Source organism: Dromiciops gliroides, chromosome 2, assembly GCF_019393635.1.
Source record: "Dromiciops gliroides isolate mDroGli1 chromosome 2, mDroGli1.pri, whole genome shotgun sequence".
Classification (NCBI taxonomy): Eukaryota; Metazoa; Chordata; class Mammalia; order Microbiotheria; family Microbiotheriidae; genus Dromiciops; species Dromiciops gliroides.
Genome location: NC_057862.1, coordinates 561,699,740 through 561,723,935, shown reverse-complemented (window position 1 = coordinate 561,723,935; position 24,196 = coordinate 561,699,740). Strand labels below are relative to the sequence as shown.

At 41.8% G+C, this 24,196-nt stretch overlaps 1 protein-coding gene across 5 annotated transcripts in view; it reads right to left on the bottom strand.

The window, feature by feature from the left end:
- RRBP1 (ribosome binding protein 1) overlaps positions 1–24,196 on the bottom strand; it is a 121,688-nt gene that overhangs the window by 5,340 nt on the left and 92,152 nt on the right. For 3 of the 5 annotated variants that reach the window (XM_043981810.1, XM_043981813.1, XM_043981814.1), the window contains 13 exons: positions 21,537–21,675; positions 18,829–19,007; positions 18,496–18,530; positions 13,187–13,277; positions 10,600–10,692; positions 7,845–7,937; positions 7,415–7,495; positions 7,138–7,227; positions 5,428–5,520; positions 5,094–5,165; positions 2,854–2,949; positions 1,851–1,934; positions 89–190 (listed from right to left, as the gene is read on the bottom strand). In XM_043981810.1, the coding sequence (XP_043837745.1) occupies positions 89–190; positions 1,851–1,934; positions 2,854–2,949; positions 5,094–5,165; positions 5,428–5,520; positions 7,138–7,227; positions 7,415–7,495; positions 7,845–7,937; positions 10,600–10,692; positions 13,187–13,277; positions 18,496–18,530; positions 18,829–19,007; positions 21,537–21,675 (1,248 nt within the window). The remainder of the gene's footprint in view (positions 1–88; positions 191–1,850; positions 1,935–2,853; positions 2,950–5,093; positions 5,166–5,427; positions 5,521–7,137; positions 7,228–7,414; positions 7,496–7,844; positions 7,938–10,599; positions 10,693–13,186; positions 13,278–18,495; positions 18,531–18,828; positions 19,008–21,536; positions 21,676–24,196) is intronic. The other 2 variants (XM_043981811.1, XM_043981812.1) reach the window with 2 other exon arrangements.

The following is a 24,196-nucleotide window of genomic DNA, read 5'->3' as shown; positions in this document are numbered from 1 at the left end:
GAGCCAGGAAGGAGGGGAAGAAGAGGGTGAGAAGAGGGAAGCCGGGCAGGGAAGGGTTAGGGACGGGGGGCCAGGGGATCAGTCTCACCGCCCTAACCTCGAGAGGTTCCTGCTCGGTTAGGTCAGCCTGCGACCCAACCACTTCACCATCCTGTACATGGTTCTTCATCTCACTCAACTGCTGCCTGACCTGAAATAGGGATGGGCGAGTTTTGCTCAAGTAAACCACACATACTCATATATACAGTCGTAGTAGGCACACGCTTCCCTGATTGTTAAATGCAGCCAGCAGGCCTCGGGTTGGTAAGCATGCCACATGAAGACCTAAGGTAAGAACTCTTAGAAAAAAATGAATGAGGGAATGAATGAATAAATAAATAAGGGAATGAATAAATAAATGAATGAGAGCACCGCCATCTAGGATATAAAACCACTTAACTGGGTGGGTGGGGGTGGGGAGACAACCACCCTTTATATTCTCTAAGATGACAATGCTCATTAAAACTGGCAAAGCATAGAATTCAGGGTTAACAGAAATATTTTAAAATGTGTTGATATAGAAGAATGACTGATTTCTTTCTAAAAGTAAATCCAACAACCCTTTCCAATATATTCATGTTTTGTAGTGCCTAAGATCCCCTCCATGAGAAGGACATGGAGAAGCCCTTCCAAAAATATATAAACCTTGTGGACCTAAGATGTTTGTCCTGGGTGCTTACAGAGGCCACATATTTTAGGGATATCCTGGTTCTGGATGGTGGCTAGGAAGGACCAGGGTTTTATTGCACTGTTGGGGATATTTTGATTCTTCACAGACTGACTTCAAGGCCCAAGAACAGGGTACGGTCTGGTCTGCCCAGAACCTATTCAGCACAATTCACCCAATGGAAATATTCTAGAAGCCTTTCCCTAGAGCAGGAGTAAATTTTTACATTTTAAATGTATTTACCATGAACTCTCACCCAAAATGTGGCATCAAGACTATAACTCAAATCCCTGCCAACCTGGATTAAATGAAGAGTCTTCAGAATGAAATAGATACCATCAAAAGGTTACTATTAAGTGTCTGATGCAACCAAACTCAAACACTTCCTGGAAAACCTCTTGGGAAAAACTTATGCTGGAGTTCAGGTTATAAATGAATATAGATTCCATATATAAAACTCACAGCCACTGCCTCTGATTTATTTTTTAAAAATTAAGTTGAAATTTATAAAAAGTATTACTTAAAATCACAACATTTTCAAACTGGAGGAAGACCCCAGGGACCAAGTTATAGATGATGAAACAGATGCCTTGGTGTCCTAGAGTGGGAATTAGTGGTGATGCCTAATTCCCTACCTTTAAATGAGCTTAAATGGAGTTCTTTCCACTATCCCAAATGGGACATCCCATGAAATCTCATCGTCATTGCTCGATTTAAGTCAACATCTTTAAACAATTTAAAGCCTGCTAAGTTCTACCATGGGATATCAAAGCCCAGTCAGTCAAATTCGAGAGTTGGACCCACTATGGAGAAAGGCATTCACTCCTTCAGTTCCAAGGGAATGCCTGAAAACACAGTTTCCTTTGAATTCCTATGGTTTCAGAGAACCTGTGTTTCTGTATAGGAGAATGTGAGAAACCTCAGCTCATTTAAAGCGAGGGTAAATGACTGTGGGGGGGCAAGGGAGAGGCAGGAGAAGAGCCCAAACCTCCAAATTACAATTATTTCACACGACCACTGGAAAAAAATGGCACCTACACATTAAAGCTCAATTCTGCTCTTTCCAAGATTTTTTATGCCAACTCCACATGCATTCACACAACACACTTTCTCTCGCCATAGATTACAACCAAAGCTTAGTTACCAGTGCGAGTTCCTTGCTCTGCTTCTGTGCTTCACTGTTAGTGGCATCCATCTGCTCTCGGGCTTCTGTTAGAAGGTCCCTCAACTTTGTTTATAAGACAAAGAAGAGGAAGGGATAGTGGGGACAGAGAAGATAGAAGAAAAAAACAACAGTTGAGTATGAGTCAACAACCACAATATCTAAACAACAAACAGAAAGGTGTTAGTAGTGACAACTCAAGAGAAATAAGTTTACTAGATTCTTTTTTTTTTTTTGGCAGGGCAATGAGGGTTAAGTGACTTGCTGAGGGTCACACAGCTAGTTAAGTGTCAATTGTCTGAGGCTGAATCCAGGGCTGGTGCTTTATCCACTATGCCACCTAGCTGCCCCGAATTTACTAGATTCTTTGATGGAAGGGAAACTATAATGCTTTCCAATTCTTTGAGTAAAAATTACAAGGGAATTCCCATGCATGACTAGAGTTTTAAGATTTCTGCCTTAGTGTAGTTAAGAAAAAACAAAAAACAAACCCCAGGCTTAAATCAGTTATCAATCAGCACATTCTGGAATCTCTCCCTCCTTCCCCAAAATCATGCAGTGGGATATTAAGTGCCCCATGGGGCAGCCTTGGAACTAAGGTAGTAGCTCTGGCACTGCAGAGTGGACAAACTGGGTGATTCTCAACACCCGAACAGAACCATTCTGATTCTCTCCTAGTGTCCAGGAGGGAGAGATCTTTAACTCCAGGAAGTTTCAAGCAAAGGGACTACAGCTGGATTTTGACAGATACAGGGATTATTTCCTATATTTCTTTCCTCATTGTCCCAGATGGCCGAGCTGCCTTTGAAAAGAAAGTCAACCTAGTCAATAGTGATGAAAATTTAGCCGAGACCTTGAACTAGTAGTGTTAGAACTTGCAAGCAAAAGTCTCCCCTCTAGCACCACGCTAACACCTGTCCGAGAAGGACTGGGGAGAGAGGAGACGGTGCAGAGCGGGGGCCTCCTGAGGATGACACCTACTTACCGACTCAACCTCTTTTGTGTACTTTTGACATTCTTCACTGGATGCTAACATGTGCTCTTCTAGCCGTGCCTCCAAGAGAGCGGCGTATTCTTTGACCTTGACACAAAAACACATACATCATCACACAAGTGAGACAACAGCCCCGGATGTTATGGTGGCTTTAAATGACACGAGCACTAGTTGAAATTGTTGAACTTTAAGGGTAACCAAGAATTTCACAGACTGTCTTAGCACTACTGTTTTTTTTTTTTTTGGGGGGGGGGAGGGAGAATCCAAAAAATAAAGACAAACAAACAACAAAAAAAACCACACCTAACTTTTGGCTTGGGAGAAATTAGGCCAGATGTAAAAGAAATAAGGCGGTGGGTAAAGCTATTTTCATGAAAATACCACCCACCAGCACCTAATTCTTCAGTTTCTTGAAGCTCTCCTCAGATATGTGATTCAATTCAACAAATTCAGCAAACAGAAATGCCTTCTCTGGGCAAGGAAATGCAGTGCCAATCGCTGAGGTATAAAATTGGCTACAACACAGGCCCTGCTTTCAAGGAGTTTACAGTCTAAAAAAGGGGATGAAGTCACCCAAATAAATACTGTACAAAGGAGGGTAAAATAAGTACAAAGGAGAGATTCAAGAGAAGTGCTATGAGAAATGTGAGGCATCACTTACACCTAGGGTGGAAGGTGGGGCTTTTAAGAAAAGCTTCATAGGGCAGGTGATAGACATCTGAGTTGGCCCTTCAAAGAAGCCAGGGACGTCAGGAACTAGAAATGGGCCGGGAGCAGGTGGAAGGGAGGAGTCTAGCTCAGGACTTGGGGACAGCATGAATGAAAGCACAGAGACAGGAAAGGGCAGGAGAAGTAGACTATGTGAAGATGAGTCATATGAGATAAGACTGGATGAATGGTGAGCTTAATCACGGAAGGCCTTAGAATACCGCACTGAGGGTAGTTTGGCTGCTCCACCGAATGCACTAGGCAATGAGGCTGGATGGGTTAGAGCCAGGAAGTGACCAGTTCTCAACACCAGACAGAGGTGTTTATGGGTTGAGCCCAGAGTTCACGGGGCGCAATTAGAGTTTCACAGGAGCAGAATATACTCGGACCAACATTTCAGTGTCGAGGATGGGCTGGGGTGGGGAGAGGCCTGAGGTCACTGCCACATTTCAGGTGAGAGGTGATAAGGGCTTGACCTGGAGCAGTGGCAGTGTGGCTAGCAGGGAGGTTTGTGAACAGAAGAGGGAAATTACTGGGGCAGCAGTATGGAAGACAGACTGGAGAGAGCACAGACTAGAGGCAGAAAGCCAGCTTAGCAGCTGTAACAGTCTGGTGTGAAGACATGAATGAAGGCCTGAGTGAAAGTGAAGAGGAAGGGCCAAATAAGAGGGAACTGATTGGATTCATGAATCTGGGAGACAAAGCCGCACCATGCACAGAAATGGAGGGAGAAGTTAGGAGGAGGAATAGGCATAGGGGAAGATGATGAGTTCAGTTTTAGATATGTGGCATCTGAGGTGCTGGTGAGGCATTCAGAGGGATGGTCAGCAGGCTGTGGTAATGGGGGCCTGGACTTCTGGGGAGCTATTAAAAGTGGGGATACAGATTTGGGGGTTACCTGCACAGACAGAGGTGACAACTGAAGCCATGGGAGTAGATAAGATCACCAAGGGAGAGTATAGAGAGAAAAGAAGAACCTGAGCAGAAGAGATGAACCAGTAGAAAAGACAAAGAAGGCGCTATTAGTGAGGCAGGATGAGAGCCGTGAGAGGAGTGTCATGGAAGGTGAAGGAGGAAAGAGGTGGTCTACCAATGAGAAATGCTACAGAAAAGTTAAGAGAAATAAAGACAAAACAAACAAACTGAAAAAAAAAAAACCACCATGGCTGACATGACAACACGGTTGTTAGAGGCCCTGAGGAAAGTTATTTCAGTACGGTGATGGGTAGAGGAGTCAGATTTATAAGGGCTGTATCAGTATCCTTCTGACACTGAAAAATAGGAAAGGATGGCAAAATGTACGTGCTGATTAAAGAAAAGCCAACCACCACACACACACAAAAACCAAAATCAAAACCAAAAATGAAAAAAACAAACCCTGGTGGGCCGAAAGTTGCTTTCATCTATAAATATGGTGTACACCCTGCAACCAACCCACAAGCCCACTTTCCTCCGGGCTTTCAAAGCAAAGATCTGGGGCTGGTTTAGATTCTTCTTCACCAAAAGAAAGAGACATTTCTTACCTGAGTTGCATTCTGTAGGTCTTCTTTTAACTTCTCCATGGTTTCTTCGAGATGTTTCACTTTGATTTGTGACTATGAAACAAGACCAGTACTGGATCAGGAACAGAGGACGAGACACCAAGAACTGTTCTTATTCTAATTCGAGCATGCCCTCTGGAACATTTATTCCTCTTAACATTAGATGTATGGAACCCTCACACTCCCAAAGTGCAGCTACCCAATCCTCCCTTATCCCCATTTGCCTTTCTCTAATTTCCTATGTTAGGTGCAAGAAAGAGAAAAGGAGGAGACAAAATGACAGTAAAACAGCCAAAGCAACGTAGGCCCCAATTACCTTTTGTAGTTCTTCTTCTGATATCGTGAGCTTGGCTTTCCATACCTGCTCTTCCTCCTCTACGCTCTTCTGAAGATCTTTCAACATGCCTTCCTAAGAGATAGATCACACAGGGGATAAGAAGGTGATTTAGTGGTTTAAAAAAACAAAACAAAACTACATGTGCAAGAACAATAAGCCCACCCCCAGTCATTCTAATGACATTATGCATAACATCAATAAGCATTTATTAAGTATTTTCTATTCGCTAAGCCCTTTGCTAAGCACTGGGTATACAAAGGAAGGCATAAGTATAAAGCCACTGAGAAAGCCACAAGATAACTACCATTTACCCTCTTTTAAAAAAAAAAAAGTTTGGTTTTTTTTGTTACATTGATTTCTGACTTATCTTCCTCCCAACCCCACATTAGAGAAGGCCAATTTTAGAACCATGAAATACATATTTCCATATCTCATTTTCCTTCATAAGTCCTTCATTGTTGACTTGAATGATCACATTACTCAAAATTGCTTACTCATTTACAGTTACTTTTCAAAGAACATTGCTGTTACTGCATACAACATTCTCTTGCTTCTCACTTCCCCCTTTTTCTATGGATCCTCTTTCTTACCCATTTCCACCCATTTCTATTCTCCTCCATTTAGCTCAAAACTCCAGAGGTATAGTCTAAATTCCTTTTTTTGGTATGAGGATTTTGTTTTATCTAATTTTGCCTTCTATTTTTTTTTTAAGTAGGCCACTCCTTGTCCAGGTCATACATTTTGGCTGAAATATAGAATGTGGTCATTGGATTTGATCATCACTGGATGTGATTAGAACCTGCAGAATTGTTGTGATTTGTTACATCCTCTCAGGGATAGAGCATGGAGACAGGCTGGCAGAAGGGACATCAAACAAAACAGAAGTCACTTTCTTGTCCAGCAAATGGCTTTTACAATTTCAAAGGAGGAAAAAGTGGGCTGGCTGTTTATCCCTACTCACTTTATGTCTGCTCTGAAGATCCCTTCTGCATACTTAAAAGTCTGACTTCCTCACTGCAACAGCCCATGTTCTGAAAAACCTTTAAATCTGTCCTTTTGGAAACTTAGACTTGAAAAGTCATCTAGTTCAACACCCTCATTTTGAAAAATGAAGAAGCCAAGACCCAGAGAGGATGCATATATGACTTGTCCATAGACACAGTCAGAACCAGAACCCAGCTATCTCCCCCTTCTACCATGTTGCATCCCAACAACAAAATGGGACTCCATGTTTGCTCCCTCAGAAAATCCTCTGAAGTGCTATTCCTAAATCCCCATCCTCTTCCTCCTTCCAGAACCCGGCACCTTCTTGGGGATTCCTCTGTAGCATCACAGATATGGACATATGAATTCCCATCTAACTATAGCATACACGGATAATTTCCCACCAAAGTCCTATTCTTATCCATCATCACGGCTGGAAGGTGACCTGGTGTTTTCAAAGGCTATATAAGGCCTGTGGTGTACAGACTAAGCTAGATCCTAGCCCAAGTAGGAAAGACTTCACTTATGGTGATGGGTTATGGTGTGAGGTCCAAGGGCCACAGAGTGCCCACACGATGATGAACTTGAGGGCCCTAGCGGCTCTCAGAGATCATTTCCTCAAGTCGTAGACTGTGATCCAGTGGAGGAAGGGCCCACAAAGACAAAAATCACAGATCCTTGAACTTCTGAAGAGATGAAACTCACCGTTTCTGCGAGGATGGATCGGTACTGGTCACATTCCGACTGTAAAGTGCTTTGGGCTTCCTCGGCGTCTTTTAACTTAGATGCTAAGTCCTGAAACGATCCAGGAAGAATTGATTGCATGTTAGCCACAAAACACAAACAACAACAACAAAAAAACCCCAACACCTTCAGCCTCCAAATTAAAAACAAAGAAACAAGATGCCACCAGGAGTCCATAATCTCTTTTCTGGCAATAAGGATGTCAAGGCCAGAGGTTCCATTTCTAGGACCTTCTTACCAAAGATTCCCCAGCAGGAGCTTTCTGTTTGACCGCTTCTGTGCTCTTCTCTTTGAATTCCTGTAGCCACCCATCATAACTCTGAAACCATCAAAGAAATAAGTGTTGGGATTCCCATTCATCCTGAGCTGGCCAAGAGTGCCACCCCTGGAGTCAAACCTCTCCCCTCTCTTCAGGTAAAAATAATAACTGATAATGGTAACAGCTAGCTCGGATATATGCTTTGGAGCTGGCAAATCACTCCACACACATTATTCCCAAGGGAATAATGCCTGCCCTGTATGGGAAACACTACAGATAGTATCATCCCCATTTTATAGCCAAGGAAACTGAAGGTCAGAAGTGAAGGCGACAGCAGGATCCGATTCCAGGTCTGCCTGGCTCCAGCCCAGCCTCTGTGAAGCACCATCACAATGCCTTGGATTTGTACCTGTTGTGTGGCTATTGAGATGTCTGGGAAGAGGGACAGAAGAGTTTCTTTTGTTTTTGTCTGGGTGATGTTGAATTGCTTCTCTGCTTCTTCCTGAAAGAGAAAGAGCAAGATTTAGAGGTGAAAGTAGAAATTAGCTGCTCAAAGGGCACACTGGGCATATGTCTATGGGGGAGTTTGTTTTTGGTTTTTTTTTTTTTTTGCTCAAACTCTGTCTCCTTAATTCCTGAGGGGAAAAGAACACCCGGAATGTAGAGGACAAGGTTCGGAAAAGACCAGAAGTTTTAGATGCTGCTGAGTCCACACATGCCAGTGTGCACCTGTGAAATTCAAATGAACACAAATGTAACCCTGAACAACCATGGAGGGAGAAGCGGTCAAAGTAATTCCAAACACCAGATAATTTAACTCTCCCTGATACCCTTCAATAGCTTCACTCAAATTAGTAGCAAAATTAGCTTTTATCTCACAAACACACAACACGCTAGCTGAGAACTGAATGGCCAGAGTCGACACAGGGTAGGAGGGTATAAAATGGCATGTTAGCTTGAGATTAAAAACAAAAGCTTTATGAAGACAAGTGGCAAACGCATCATCAAGGGCTGACTAGACATTTTAAACTTCTCAACAAGAAGCCTCAGGAGAGGCCTGGGGTCTAGTCTGGCTCTGCTCTGTCCCCTGATATTGAACATTCAAGTCAACTACGCTAGACCCATTTCATCTATAAAATTAGGGGGATGGACTAGATCAGCAGTGTCAAACTCAGAAAGAGGGGCCACAAAACTGTCTCTATGGATCCCTGTGGGTACATATTGACTTTTAAAAAAATCACATTTTAGCATTATCTATGTTCTACTGTATTTTTATTGATTTTGTTAAATATTTACCAATTACATTTTACCCTGCATGTGGGGGTGTTGCAGGCCATCTATCAGATACCTCCAGGCCTAATGATCTCCTAGGTCCCTTCTATTTCTAACATCCTGGGATTCAAAAGTTTGTGAAGGGGTGAATAAGAATGTGTGCAATGAACCCAGAAGGGATACTTACTTATGTGACACATTCAAAGATTTATTTGGCACGGTGTGTACAGACATACAAGGTCTGTATACACTTCTACATATCCAACAGAGATAAACTTGTTGAGAGCAGGAATAGTTTCTTTATCTTCCTATATACCCTCAGACTCTAGCATGCTTCCTCGTATTAAAAGAAGCTTGATAAATGCTTGAGTTGAACTGAAAACTGGAATACATTGAGTCTGAAGTACTGATCTGTTTGTAAACTGACACAGGAGAACCCCTGAGGCAGTTTTATATATTTTATTTAGTAAGAATCCTGGTTATTTGGCAACATGGTACAACATATATGGAGTCTGGTGGATAAAATGCTGGACTTGGAGTCAGGAAGACTCCAAACCCCAGCTCAGACACTTTCTGATAGTCTGACCTTGGGCAAATCCCTTTGATTGGCCCTCAATTTCTTCATTGGTAAAATGAGGGGGTTGGATTTGATAACCTCTAAGGTTCTTTCTAGCTCTAAATATAAGGCACTAAGTAATATTTCGCTTTCTAAGGCAAAGATGGTATTTTCTGAACAATGTGCCCAAGAGATAGTTTTCTTTAAAAAATACTTTAATATAAATACAACAATAACTAGCATTTATATAGTATAGTAAGGTTTGTAAAGTACCTTATAAAAATTATCTCATTTTATCATCACAATCTGGGTTTCTTAAATTTTTTCCACCAGTGACCCCCTTTCACCTGAGAAATTTTTACACAATATAGGTATATAAATATGTATACATATAGGGAATACAGGTGTATATAAAATAGGTATACATAACCTTTTACTGTTGCCAAATTTTTTGCAACCCCCACATTCAATTACACAATCCCATATGGGGCTGAGATCCACAGCTTAAGAAGCTAGGATGACAACAACCCTGGGAAGTAGGTACTATTATCTCCATTTTACAGATGAGGAAACTGAGGCAGACAGAAGTTAAGTGACTTGCCCAGGGTCAAATAGCTATTAAGTATCTGAGGTTGAATTTGAACTCGGGTCTAGCTGTCTTAACACAATCGGCTACAATTCCATATGGGATCAAAACAAAACAAAAACCCTTATGGTCCAAATGCATTTGAAGCCAACAGCTCAGTTCTCATTTTTGAAACTGGTTTGTTTTACCTGCTGATTAGAAGGCCAAAGAAAGTTTTCCAATGGTTGCTATGAGAAACGCCACTAAATTGGGTTCAATTAATGAATGAAAAAACTCAAGTCTACCTGGTTAGAAATTATTTTGTTTTTTATTTCTTCTAAAGTGTCACTAATCATTTGCATCTTATTTTTAAAAGACCAATTAAAAAAAAAACAACTGGAAAGGCATCTTCTGGCTGCTTGGGTAAGCAAAGGAAATCAATTTAATGAGCTAAAATAATATGCTAAAAAACATTAGATGTAACACACCAATGAATCTAAAGCTAACTGAAGCCCTGTGTTAACGAACACGTACAGGGGAAGGCAGGAAAATTAAGAGTAGAACCTTTTCCCCCTCATTCAATGAAGAAGATTCAATCTAGTGGGTATTTTATTTAACAACTTCCCTGAGACTCTCAGACAGACTCAATTTAGCGGAAGCTCCAGGCCCCACTCCTCGGCAGCCTGTATTTCATAGATTTTGAAGGCATTTGGCTCAACTACCCTTGACAATATTAATACAGAGAGAAATTGAACATGAAATACATCCAACCTTTGCTTTGGTTAAAGAACTCAGTTTCTCCTCACATCCTTTTTCAGCAGATGCCAAAGCTTCCATTGCTCTCCAGTTTTTCTCTCGGAGGTCCTAAAAGAGGAAACAACAGTCAGGACGAACGCAGCCATGCCAACACGTTCATACAATGAGTACACCTCTAAGACAAGCAGAAAGTACCCCCTGAGCCGAGCTCCTGGAGGATACTAGGCAGACGACTTTTCCCCAGCAATGGAATGCAGCAACCAGGAGACTGGGTATCTAATTTCCCATTGTTATGGCCCATCAATTTTTAACCTGTGCTGGAGCCCTTACACATATGGTTACTGAGCCTCTTAACCCACCACAAGGGCATTCCCAGCCTGGGATCAAGACAGAGAAGGTCCTTTCTCTGGCTGATACATACTGGGATAAGGAGTAAAAGAGGAGACTCACTTAAGGGTGTTTTCCCTCCCCTCTCAAATGACTGTCATGGTTTTCCATATCACCTCCCCTTGGGGATGAAGATTTTCACAATATGTCAAGAGTTCATAACCTGGGGCCCATGCACTTAAAAAAATATTTTGATAATTGTATGTCAAAATAACTGGTTTCCTTTGTAAGCAGATGCATTTTATTTTATGCATTTAAAAACATGATTCTGAGGCATTCATAGCCTTCACCAGACTGCCAGAGAGTCCATGACACAAAAAAGGCCAAGAGCCCTGCAATAAATTATTGAGCTTATCATAAAACAACACTTTGGGGGAAGGGAGCAGATAAGGACATCAGGAGGGGATGAGGCCATCTGGTGGTCTGGCGAAGGGCCTTCCAGTTCCAGTGACATCCTAGCAATGAATGAGTGTCTGGGGGCATATGCTCTCTGGAGAGACATGACTCGAACACGTGAAGCTCTCAGAGAAGAACACAAGGCCTTAGCCATCCCCGGGGTGGAACAGAGCCTTCTCCAGGCCACTGCCAGTGCACTTGGATTGCACTTCCACAACACACGACCGTGGTTCTGGCCACGTGTCCCTTCTGATCAAACATCCTGGTGGCTCTCTCCTGTCTAGCAAATTTTCTTTGACTGCCACTCAAGGCCCTCATTTACTGGTTGGCAACACCTTTCTTTGCCTGGCTCATCTCAGGGTAGTGCTAGTCACAGGTTTAAGCTCCATCCAGACTGGATTCCATTCCCCAAACGTGAGCTGGAGTTTCCTGAACATGACTCTGTGCACATACTATTGTCTACTCCTGGAATGTGTGTGTCCAGCATCTCCCCCCCCCCCCCCAATTAAGTCCTATCTCGTTTTGTTTGTTTGTTTTTTCAAGGCAATGAGGGTTAAGTGACTTGCCCAGGGTCACACAGCTAGTGTCAAGTGTCTGAGGCCAGATTTGAACTCAGGTCCTCCTGAATCCAGGGTCGGTGTTTTATCCACTGTGCCACCTAGCTGCCCCACTACCTATCCCTTAAAGCTAAATATAAACACCTCCTCCAACATGAAACCATCAGATCCTCCTGTTTGTTCTTTCTCCCTCATATCTCACATAGCGCTTTGTCCATGGCCGAAGGCTCACTCCTCAGTTGGCAGCGAAAGCCCTGCACAATCTAAAGCTTGCTCTTTTCAGGCCACATGACTCCCCTCACTGGCCATGCTTTGGCTACACTGGTCTGCTTTCTGTTCTATGTGTTGGCACAGGTCACTGTCCATGCTCTGAATGCTCTGCTCCTCGTGGTCACATCCTCAGATTCCAGTTCCGATGCTCCACAGGAGGGTTTTCCTGATTTTCCTAATCAGTAGCCTCTCCTGCCCTGTAGTAACTTTGTCATGACTTTGAATACATCTTGTTATTTGTTTTCATCAGGAGCTGGGCGCCTCTGGCAGTTTGGTGAAGCCCAGGGACCTGGTCCTCCTTCGAACTTCTTAGAACCGTGTTTTTATACACATAAAATGAAATACATCAGTTTACAAAAAGATCCAATCATAGTGAATTATAGCTGCCAAAATATTTTTTTAACAACCTGAGGTTAAGAAATCCTGGAGTTCACAATGTTTCCTCTAGAAGAAGAAAGTCTCTTGCAGACAGAGAGAGTTTTGTTTCTGTCTCTGTATGTCTGGGGCCCAACAGCAGTTGGGGCTTTGTAAGCACTGAATAAATGCTTAACGAGTGAACTAAACTGTCAGTGGGTGCTTACCCCACATACTCTTGCTATCTCCTGCCTAAGGGAGGGTTCAGAACACTTTTAAGGAAAAATAAATCCAAGAGCCTAGGATTGTGAAGATGTTGATAAGAAACTCCCAGAGACTTGTCACTGGGACTAAAGGTAAACGAGGTGGAGGAAAAAACCCTCTTCTTCATCACCCTCTTCCTCCTCCAATATCACAGGAGGGAAAGGGAAGGAAGAACATTTATGGTGGAATCATGCGGGGCACGAAGCCCTTAGGAGTTATTGCACAAAAAAAGCTAAAACAATTCCCTTAAGCTAAGTACTCTCTCTTGGCTTGTCTGTGCAGACATGTAAAGAATTCTTATACAGGCCCTTTACCTTGTGCTGCCTCAGCCCAACCCCTCATGCCCCATAATTCCCTCTAGAGTAGACCCTTACATTATTTTTTAGCTTTTGCTGCTCAACAGCCTCCTTCAGCTCCGTTGCTTCCTTTTCCAAAGATGTGACCTGGGCCTCACGCTCTTTGAGCCTAAAGGGAATAAGAGGGTGTTATTTTCTTGTTTTTAAAACAGTTACTCACTCTCTGTAGCTCACCCTCCAAATGGGCAGCAGCTCAAATGAGAATGGCCTGATGGTCAAAGCACATCACAACACTTTATAAAGTCCAATGTAGTTGATAATAATATAAACAATAAAAATTGGAATAACTAAGATTTATATATATATATATATATATATATATATATGTACGTATGTATGTATAAAGTACTTTAAGGTTTACAATGTGCTTTCCATATATTATTTGACCTTTGTAACAACTTGGCTTGGTAGGTTATATGATTAGCTCCTTTTTACAGATAAGAAAAAAAAAAAGGCTGAGAGGGGTTGCAAATTACAGTTACATAGTTAGGAAATATCTGAGGGAGGATTCAAACTCAGGTCTTCTTGACTCCAATAGCACTCTATATACATACCACCTGATGCCTCATTTTTCAAGCTGCAACTATGCAAACCTCCCTGACCTTTATTTTTCCTCACTCCTCCCAACTGAAACCTAACATCCAATGCCACCCTCACCCTACCTCTGAAAAGACCACAAATAATTCCAGTGGTGAGGCATCAGGTGGCCATGAGCATGAGAAGCCTGGGGGGGGGGGGGCGGCAGCAGTATTTTCCCCAGTGGACATAGATAGAATCTGAAGAGTTGCAAAGGATCACAGAAGTCATTTCATACACCCCCTTTCCCCAGCCTAACCCTGCCCACTGTAGGAATCATGAAATCACAGCATCTTTGAGTCAGAAGGGACCCAAGTGTTTACAGAATTCACAACATATACCTGAACAATATGCCCATTTACAAGAATACCCAATAAGCAGCCATCCAGCCATTGCTGCAAGTCCTCTAGTCAGGGGAGATCCCAGTACTTCCTGAAGTAGACCATTCCACACTGGGGCAGGGTTAACTATGAGGAAGTTGTTCCTTACATGGAGCTTCAATTTACTTCTCTGTAATTTGTACCCACTGGTTCTCATTCTATCCTCTGAGACCAAGATAACAAGTCTGATTCCTTCCAAATACTTGAGGCCAGCTTTCATGTTCTCTATGCCAATCACCTCTCCTTAAAACAGTTCTCACACAGCCTGAACTCAAGGCTGTTGATCAACCGTGGTCACTCTCTTGTGGATCCCCTCCAGCTTATCAATGTCGTTCCTCAAATTCAGTGACTAGAAGTGATTCTTCCATTTATGGCATGACCAGGGCAGGGGTCAGTAGGATCATCACTTCCCAAGGCTTGTACATCATGCCTCTCTTAAGACTACAATGTCTAATGGCCACAAAGCTTCTCCTCCATCACCTCCAGAGATAGGAAGATCACTTACTCCATACATGATACATACTAGCCATCAATGCACATCTTAATAATCAGGGTCAAGAAAGGAACACAAAATTCTAGATGTGATTAGCCAGTACAGGTACAGAACAGAATTACTGTGGCCCATTTCTAAACATTCTGCTTCTATTATTTAATTTAACCTAAGAGCATGTCAGCATTTTTTAAACAGCTGCATCACATCTTTGCTGATGATTAGTCTGGAATCAGCTAAAAATCCTCAGATCTTTCTGTACACGAAGAATTCCTTAGCTATACTTCTACTGTTTTATGTTTGCAGAAATGACTTTTTAAAAAAACCTTAAATACAGGACCTAAATACAATACTCAACATTTATTTTTGTTAGACCTCGTCTTTTTTTTTTTTTTTTTAGTGAGGCAATTGGGGTTAAGTGACTTGCCCAGGGTCACACAGCTAGTTAAGTGTTAAGTGTCTGAGGCCGGATTTGAACTCAGGTACTCCTGACTCCAGGGCCGGTGCTCTATCCACTGAGCCGCCTAGCTGCCCGTTAGACCTCATCTTAATGATTTTCACCTGAAAAATTTAAAATGTTGATTTGACCATCTATTGGGTTGGTTATTTCTCCCAGCTTTGTGTTATTTGATAAGGCACCCTTTCTATGTCTACATTCAAGTAACTGAAAATGTAATAAGCTCATTTTAATCTGTAGCTAGTAACTTTTGAGACTCAAAAGGATAAAGGTGACTTCACCTAGGCACAACAGACTGATTCACCTCACAGAGATAAAAGTCCTATTTTTAAGGTCCTAAAATAGAGAAAGTCAGTAAATTAATTCACTAGTTATTCTGTTTATAATTTTAAAAACAATCACTTGTTTAGCTATTGTTGTTCAGTTGTGTCCAACTCTTTGTGACCTCCATTTGGAGCTTTCTTGGCAAAGATATTGGAGTAGTTTGCCATTTCCTTCCCCAGTTCAGTTTACAGATGAGGGACTAACCCCCCAACCCCCCCCCCCCAGGTTGAGTGACTTGCCCAGGGTCACACAGCTATTAAGTGTCTAAGGTCAGATTTGGACTCAGATGAGTCTTCCTGACTCTAGGTCTGGTACTCCATCCACTGCGCCACCTAGCTGTCACTTGTTTAGCTAACAGGTTATAACTTCAATATAAGCTTCTAAGTCCGGGGTGAGGTGGTGGTGGGGGTTTGAATCTAAAAATTGACATAAGTCCTAATTTCTATTTTTGACAAAGGGTCCTTGTTGGAAGGACAGACCTGTTTTCTATGATGTCACTCTTAAAAGGTTCAGGATGTAGCCCACCCCCAGTGTCTCTTAAAAACCCATCATGGTGGCACAGTGGATAGAGCACCGGCCCTGGAGACAGGAGTACCTGAGTTCAAATCCGGCCTCAGACACTTAATACTTACTAGCTGTGTGACCCTGGGCAAGTCACTTAACCCCAATTGCCTCACTAAAAAAAAACAAAACCAAACCAAAACAAACCTATCATGGATAGATCACCCCACATTTAACTCTTCCATGTATTAAAAGTACTTGTGCCAAAAAAAAGTACTTGTATTCTAAGATTTGTTGACTAAGCCCAAAGATAAGCCATCCCTGTCTTTATATTTGTGTAGACTTCAATCACATCTGCTCACAGACTTCTATTTCTCCATATTCAGAATTCCCATTCGTCTATTCTGAAATAAAAGCCTCTTGATTTCATAAATCCTACATATTTCATACTGAGGAACCAAGCTCAGATAGATACTATAATATAATAACTCCTGAATTTAGCCTTTAGAATATGCTATAAACAAAGAGGTAATTCACAAATGCTCACTAGACCAATAACATACAATACAGTGTCCAGAACTGGTCAATACTGACATTAACCAAAACAATAGGATAAGACCAAAAAAGGTGTAGGAAAAACATTTATTCTCTATATACGTTGATATCAATATTAGCTGCTGGTTTTTAAATTATTATTATTATTTTTTTGGTGGGGCAATGAGGTTTAAGTAACTTGCCCAAGGTCACACAGCTTGTACATGTCAAATGTCTGAGGCTGGATTTGAACTCAGGTCCTCCTGAATCCAGGGCCAATGCCAGCGCTTTATCCACTGTGCCACTTAACTGCCCCCTGCTGTTTTTATTTAAGCCATATCTCATACACATTCCCAAGGAGTACTGACACTGGAAATGAAAACACAAACATGTACCTATTGGTCATCTGATTACTGGTTTATAGTAAGTCCTTAATATAATCTGGCAATTATCAATATTCATGTATTTCCTAAAAACAGCAGCAGCATGAACTTGAAACTTGTTTTTCCATAAAAACTTATCATCAGTCCTATAAAAATATTTTTAATATATCCCACTAGATTTACCTGTACTTAGCAATACTCCCACATACTCTCTCCTTCCTCATGAGCTCCCTATCATTAGATGAAGTGGATACAAAAATCTGCCTGTGGCAAATATACTCAAAAGTTTTTCCTCAATGACAAAATCCCATAGAAACCAAACCAAAAGGCCAATGGAAAGGATTTGTAGATTACTTTTCTGAGGTTCTAAATAAGCAATGATTTGTTAATATCAACAGCAGAACTAGAAGAACTAAAACCAAGTGCTTCAGGAAAATTATTTTTTGAAGACAAAAAAAAATTTATGTCAGCTATTATCTGAATAGTCTAAAAATCCTTACCAATCTTCTTTAAACAACAACCATTTATATAGCAACATTCATCATGCCCAAGAATTCCAACTTTAATACAAAACGGTTTCCAAAAAACACCCCTCAACTAATTTGCCCAAGTGTCTTGAAATAAGACATATTAGGACAGGAAAATGGCAAGAGCTTGGTCCCATGTCTTCCCATGAGGGATTCATTGCCTTCGGGCAGGTTTTTTGTAGCTCATGACACTGGCTGCCAGGAGAAATTGACCACATAGCGAGCTGTGTGTACCCATGATGGATGTACTCATCTAACAGTCATGGTGAGAACAAGAGAACCTTGCTGGACACTACATATTAGACACATCTGTGTTACAGAGATGGAGAAAATATGGGATGTCCACTATCGACTTATATGGATATGGGAGCTCTCTGCTCTCCCAGCCAAATCAAACCTCCTGTGACCATGCACTGAGAAAGCCATTCTTTCAGTGATAATGAGCCCCAAGAACTCTGGGATTACATTAACTCATGGGGCCCTACCATGTAGTCATTCCCAGCCCTTAGCAACACCAAACAAACACTAAATGACCAATGCCTTGTGCAGGACAGGCAGTACTGAAAGAATGCAGCACCAGTCAGTGGGCCTGATGATACCAAATAATAAGATCTGGGCCAGACTAAAGTCATATCATTAACAAAAACAAATAACCATGCAATCCAGCAAGCTTTGGCCAAACCCAAGTCTCAAATGTGCAGACCAGTGAAAAAAACAGAACTGAAACATTTGTTCTCATAGTAAGTTTTGCAATAACCTTGAAATCTGATCAACTCCCCCAAGTAACCAGTATTGCATAGCTTTAATCTTACCTTTTAAATATCTATACAAACATTTACCAGCCTACTCAAAAGTATTTTCAGTCACCAGCTCTCCCTCCCAGGGGATGTATGAGTAACAACAAATCCTATTCTTAACATGATAGTCTATATGTGAAGAAGAAACAATCGTATCCATCCATCACCATTTGCATAGTTGCCTAATTTTCCATTTATCCTCAGCATGCTAGTCAATGCAGAGAAGACAGGAAAGGAGCTTCTAAAAATTGACTTATTCTGAAATCTGAGGCCTTTCTCATTTCAACTCCAACTACCCCACTTGAAACCTAAAAATCAGTGAAAGATAGCATGTAATCATCCAGCTCTCCAGTCTTACCTTGCTTGCAACTGGTCCACTTCTGTTTGGCTAACCTAAAGTGAAAAGACAAAAAAGATGCTCACTAACACAAGATTTTCCTAGATTCTTCCTTTGTTTTTAAAGACTCAAATCTATTTCACCGTCACCCCCCCCCCCGCCCCAATCTTTATTCTCGGCCTAGCTCAGAGAGCAGAAAGAGAGGACACAGATGGGTTTCTATTATTCATGGCAATGATGGATTGAGAGAGTAGGGTCAGGAGGCTCCCAGAGAACTTGAAGGAGATGCATTTGGCCCTTGCTGAATTTTCATGAATGGAAGCCTGCTTGAGAGAAAGGGTGATGAGTCCTGACCTGGGCATCTTTGGCTTCCTTGGCCTGGCCAGCTTCCAAGAGAGACTCGATGGATTTAATCCTTTCAGTGAGCTTTGCATTTTCCGTACTAGACTCCGACAACTTCCCTTTGAGTTTATTCAACTCTTCAGACTTGCTTTTCACCTCTGTTTCAGAGGACTGTAATTTGCTACGCAGTTCTACAGCAAAAAAAAGAAAAGGGGGGGGGGGTGGAGGATAAGTGAGATGGTCAAGAAAGGGTTTTCTCTGTGCATTCCAGAATTTACACAGTATCTGCTACTGTAACACCTTGCTTGTTCTGAATTCTTGGTCAAAGGGGCAAAAATGCTTAGGATTTTAAGTATACAATAATTGCTTGCATTTACTTTTTAAAGGTTTACAAACTGCTTTTCATAGCTTATCTAATTTGATCCTCAGGAGAGCTCCGTGGGGCAGGAGCTATTATTATCCCTAATTTAGAAATGAGGAAAACAAAGCTGGGAAAGGCTGAATTACTCATCCAGGATCACACAGTAAGTGTCTAAAGCAAGATTTCTAGAACCCAGACTTTCTTCTTTATCTACTTCACTATGCCACCTAATAAGAAAAAATGATGGTGATGATTTGATTATTAACTGCCAAAAACTACAGCCAATAAGCAGTTGGGGAAGAACATGAATGAACCCGAATTATTCTCTGAAAATAGATGGGGCTATCTTTTATAATTATAAGGGAAGGGGGAAAGGCTTCAGACCATTACGCAAACACTATAAAATGAGGATGGCAATTGATTTGGTTTGGAAGAATAGCACAGGAGAATTTATTTCACTTTGGTAAATTCTAACTCACATGAGAAGAAAAAAACAAACTGGGATGATATGACTAAGTTTATTCTGCAAAAAGTAAAAACTTTTCAAAGTTCAAGTTATCTTTTACTTGGGTGAGTGCCCTTTCCCTTCAGTCTTTGTATCATTACTCTGAAGGTCTAACAACTCTCCTATCCTCACGCACTCACAAAAAGCAGAGACTGAGTTCATGAAATTATACCAAACCCTAGGGAGATGGTGGTGTGAATTCATATCAGGAAAGTAGAAACCTCATCAAGTTCATATATCAGTGAGTTCTGCACTAGTTCACTGTAAGCCTCAAGATGGTGATCTAGGAAAAGTCCATCTTCTAAAGTTAAGTTTAATTGGTATGCTTAGCAGCTAAGTGGCACAGTGGATAAAGCACCAGCCCTGGATTCAGGAGGACCTGAGTTCAAATCCGGCCTCAGACACTTGACACTTACTAGCTGTGTGACCCTGGGCAAGTCACTTAACTCCCATTGCCCCCCCCAGGTATGTTTAGGTCCCATCCATTTCCTGAGCCTTCTCAGGAAAGAATTCTCATTCAAAGTCAGCCAGTTAAAGGGAAGGCCTGGGGTAGTTCAAATAAATTATTTCATTGAATATTACCAAGTACTATTGTTATTAGAGCAGGAAGGAACCTTGGAAGTCCTCTTGTACAAGGTAATACAGTGACAATCAGAGGATCTGGGTTCAAATGCCAACTTGGTCACATGCTACCCAGGTGGATAATGGGCAAGTTATTGAATCTTCCTGGTCCTCAGCTGAAAAAATGAGTGTTGGACTAGATGACCTTTGAGGTGTCCGTCTATGAAACAAAGCCAGAGAGGTGAAGGGATTTGCCTAAAGTCGTAGAGAGAGCAGGTGGCTGAGCCACGATTCAAATCCAAAGGCTCTGCTGCCAAGTTCAATTCCTTCTGCTCTCTTCTCACTGACCTTGGACTGCTTCAAACCTTGGGAGAGTGGTCCTATAATTCTTTTGATTTTAGAAGCAACAATCTTTTCCCGCTTCCAACCTGAGCCTGTGCCAAGATGTAACAATAGGAACACTATACAAACTCACGAGTAGTCGAGGCCACGCCTAAACTCCAGGGATTCATTTTCCTCATAGTTATGAAGTATCCCTAAGCCAGTTGGAAGGTTTATGTCACAGAAAGAGGTAGGTAGGACTAGAGTGAAGGAGCACGGATGTGCCCTAGGCACAAACTCATGGGGCAATAGATTGAATGACAACGAGCAGGAAACACCCTTAGGTAAATGGCAACAAGCTTGGTTTGCCTTTGCCACTGTAATGATTGGAATGACGCCACCTGCTGGAGACTTACTGTAGAAGAGTTCCGCTCATGAAGTGGAGGTCTTTGAGGGCAAGACCAGGAGTCTTTTCTTTGGCATCAGGAAGTGACGTTGGCTAGTGGGAGGAAGAAGGAGGAACCTGGTGCTCTGAATGGGGCTCTTTTCCTGAGGATACTGGTGGAGAAGGGAGCTAGAAATGTGCTCTCCCTTTAAAAGATAGGAATCTAGGGCTTTTCTTCTCTCTTTACCAAATTCTTATTCTCCTTAATAAATGCTTAAAAGTCTAACTCTTGCTAAAGCTTATAATTTATTGGCGACCACTCATTAGATATTTTAGACAGACTAACTAGAATTTTAGCCCTTAACACCACTCAGCCATTTAAAACTTAAGGAGAAGAGGCGGCTAGGTGGTGCAGTGGATAGAGCGTTGGCCCTGGAGTCAGGAGGACCTAAGTTCAAATCCAGCCTCAGACACTTGACACTTACTAGCTGTGTGACCCTGGGCAAGTCACTTAACCCCAACTGCCTCACCAAAACAAAACAAAAAAACACTTAAGGAGAGAGAGGTAATAAATAGGATTGTCTAACCAGCAATATTCTGCTGATCTCCTTTTGCTTTCTCCAAATCTGCCAAAACATTTTTGTAGCTGGATTGGGATTTGCGAAGCTCTCCACTCACTTCATCCAGTCTCTTCTGGAGGGCATCTTCCTTTTCTTTTTGGGAAACCTGGAAGAGGGAGGTTAGGAAAATAAAACAAGGAAAAGAAGTTGAATTTCCAAACTTAGAAAAGCATATGATGATTTTCTTGCCTCACCCCAGCACCCACTAAAAAAAAATTGTGTTGGCATCCTTGGGTATCTTTGGAATCTTATATTAAAACTTGCAATTCATTTTTCCTGCAGTTCATACCCCTCAGCAAAGGGGACTGAGGAAGCAAAGAAGCCAAAGTAATTGTCTGAATAAACTCTGAATATACCAGTTTTCAGAAACAAAAAAAATTGAGAGGCCCCAGGATGTCTCACCAATAAAATTGCAAGCACATATTTAAAAAAAAAAAAGAAAAGAAAAGAAAAAAAAGGGGGGGCGCAGTTAGGTGGTGCAGTGGATAGAGCACCAACCGGCCCTGGAGTCAGGAGTACCTGAGTTCAAATCCGGCCTCAGACATTTAACACACACGTACTAGCTGTGTGACCCTGGACAAGTCACTTAACCCCAATTGCCTCACTAAAAAAAAAAAAAGTAACTGCTTGTTAAGAAGGCATTCTGGGCAGCTAGGTGGCACAGTGGATAAAGCACCAGCCCTGGATTCAGGGGGACCTGAGTTCAAATCTGGCCTCAGACACTTGACACTTCCTAGCTGTGTGACCCTGGGCAAGTCACTTAACCCTCATTGCCCTGCAAAAAAAAAAAAAAAAAAAGAAAGAAAGAAAGAAAAAAAGGCATTCTAAGCTAAAACGGGACAACAGGCTTTCCTTTAATCAGTATTGCTCAAACCCATCCTCTATTTCTTTTCTATATAAAGTGATTCCAGAGGACAAAGGGTGGTCTGACTTGCATACTATAGAGTCCTGGGTGGCATTGCCCCTAAGTGAACACTGAAAACAATTGAATGCTGCTCACAACTAGAGGAATAGACGTTGACTTCTATGATGAAAGAGAAGGAATCAAAACTAGACCTGGAAATAAGCAAAACCATTCTGATTAAAAAAAACCCAAAAAAACTATGTCCTGAATGTATTTTGCCCAGTGGAAGTCTCTGTACAGCTTTAAGAAGGAACAACCTTTTCCATAAAGACTTGACAGTGGAACAGTTCCACTCAAATTCTGAAGGAATAAATGAGGAAGGAATGTGATGATGTGGCTTTCCTGAGAACTCCTGAAAAACTTGGGTTTTTCTACTCCTCATCAGATGACCTGGAAGGGAACAAGGAGAACCTCTCTCCCAATAACACGTTCCCAGGCAACACCAGAGAGAGGCAACTATTCTGAGCAGAGCTACTGAGTAATTTTTTTTTAATGAGTACAATGTAGTCAGATATTTTCATTATGGAGGTTCTGAGTTGCTGCCAAGCCTTTTTACCTATTCAACACTAACTTTAAATAGAACATCTGGTCAGGTGAGCAAATCAATATTAGAACCAAGAGCGTTTTTTCAAAATCCAAGGAAAAATGCTGGCACATCTCAGAGTGAGAGGATAATCACTCTCTTGCTTGGTAAGAAATGCTTAGAGGAAATAAGGAGATTGTAACAGAATACCTCCCTACCTTCAGTGAGCTCAAATCACTAGCCCAGGGCAAGCTTTACCCCAGAATCCCAGAAGATGTGACCGATGAGTTACTTTGAGTAGTCTCTGAAAGACCAGAGCCTGAGAATAGCATAGCACGCCTAGAGGAGTAGAGCGAATGTCTTCACTTAGAGAGATGGAGAAAGGGAGGGGGGAAGAGAGTGAATTGTGCAAACCATGGGATGGTTTCACTGGATGACCTCAAATCTGATAATATTCTACTCACACTAAGCCTGACCCCTTCCCCCAAGGAGGAAAAGGGGGGGGGGCATGCAGACAAATGCAGTAAACATTGCTGATGAATCACTAAGTACGGCCTCAACCCGTGAGCTCTTCCTTGCCTAGCTTACTCATAGACTGGGGCATCCTCTACTGGTAGACTTGTAAAGAGCTGCTTTCCTGGGAATAGTCTGTGCTGCTGCTTCATTTCCCAGTCACTTCTAGAATCAAATACAAACTTGTGTGTTTGGCATTTGGAGTCCTGGAGTTCTTTTCACATACTCTATGTTCAAGTTGAACCAGTCAACTTGTACCTCCTGTCTCCACGCCTCAAATGCTCTCCCTTCTCACTTCCACCCCTTGGGACCCCTAGATCCTTCCCCCTTTAAGATTCAACACAAGTGCCTTGTCTAATCCCTCCATTTTTAGTTTCCCCTGCTCCTACCCCCCCACAATTGCTTTGACTTTATTTTGTATTTAATTATCTGTTTACATATTGTCTTTTTCCAGTAGAAGGTAAGCTTGTTGATTTTAAGGGACTGTTTAATTTCTGTCTATACATTCTGAGTGCCTGGAATAAAACAAGCACTTAATAAATCCTTGAGGAGATAGGGATCCAGATACAAATGTTGTTAGGCCATAAGATGTTTTATAACAGTAAGATAACTCAGTAAGACAAGGCACGCAAGAGGCCTGCCAGATGTTGAAAAAACCCTTCATGTTTCTGAAACTTTAGTTCATCT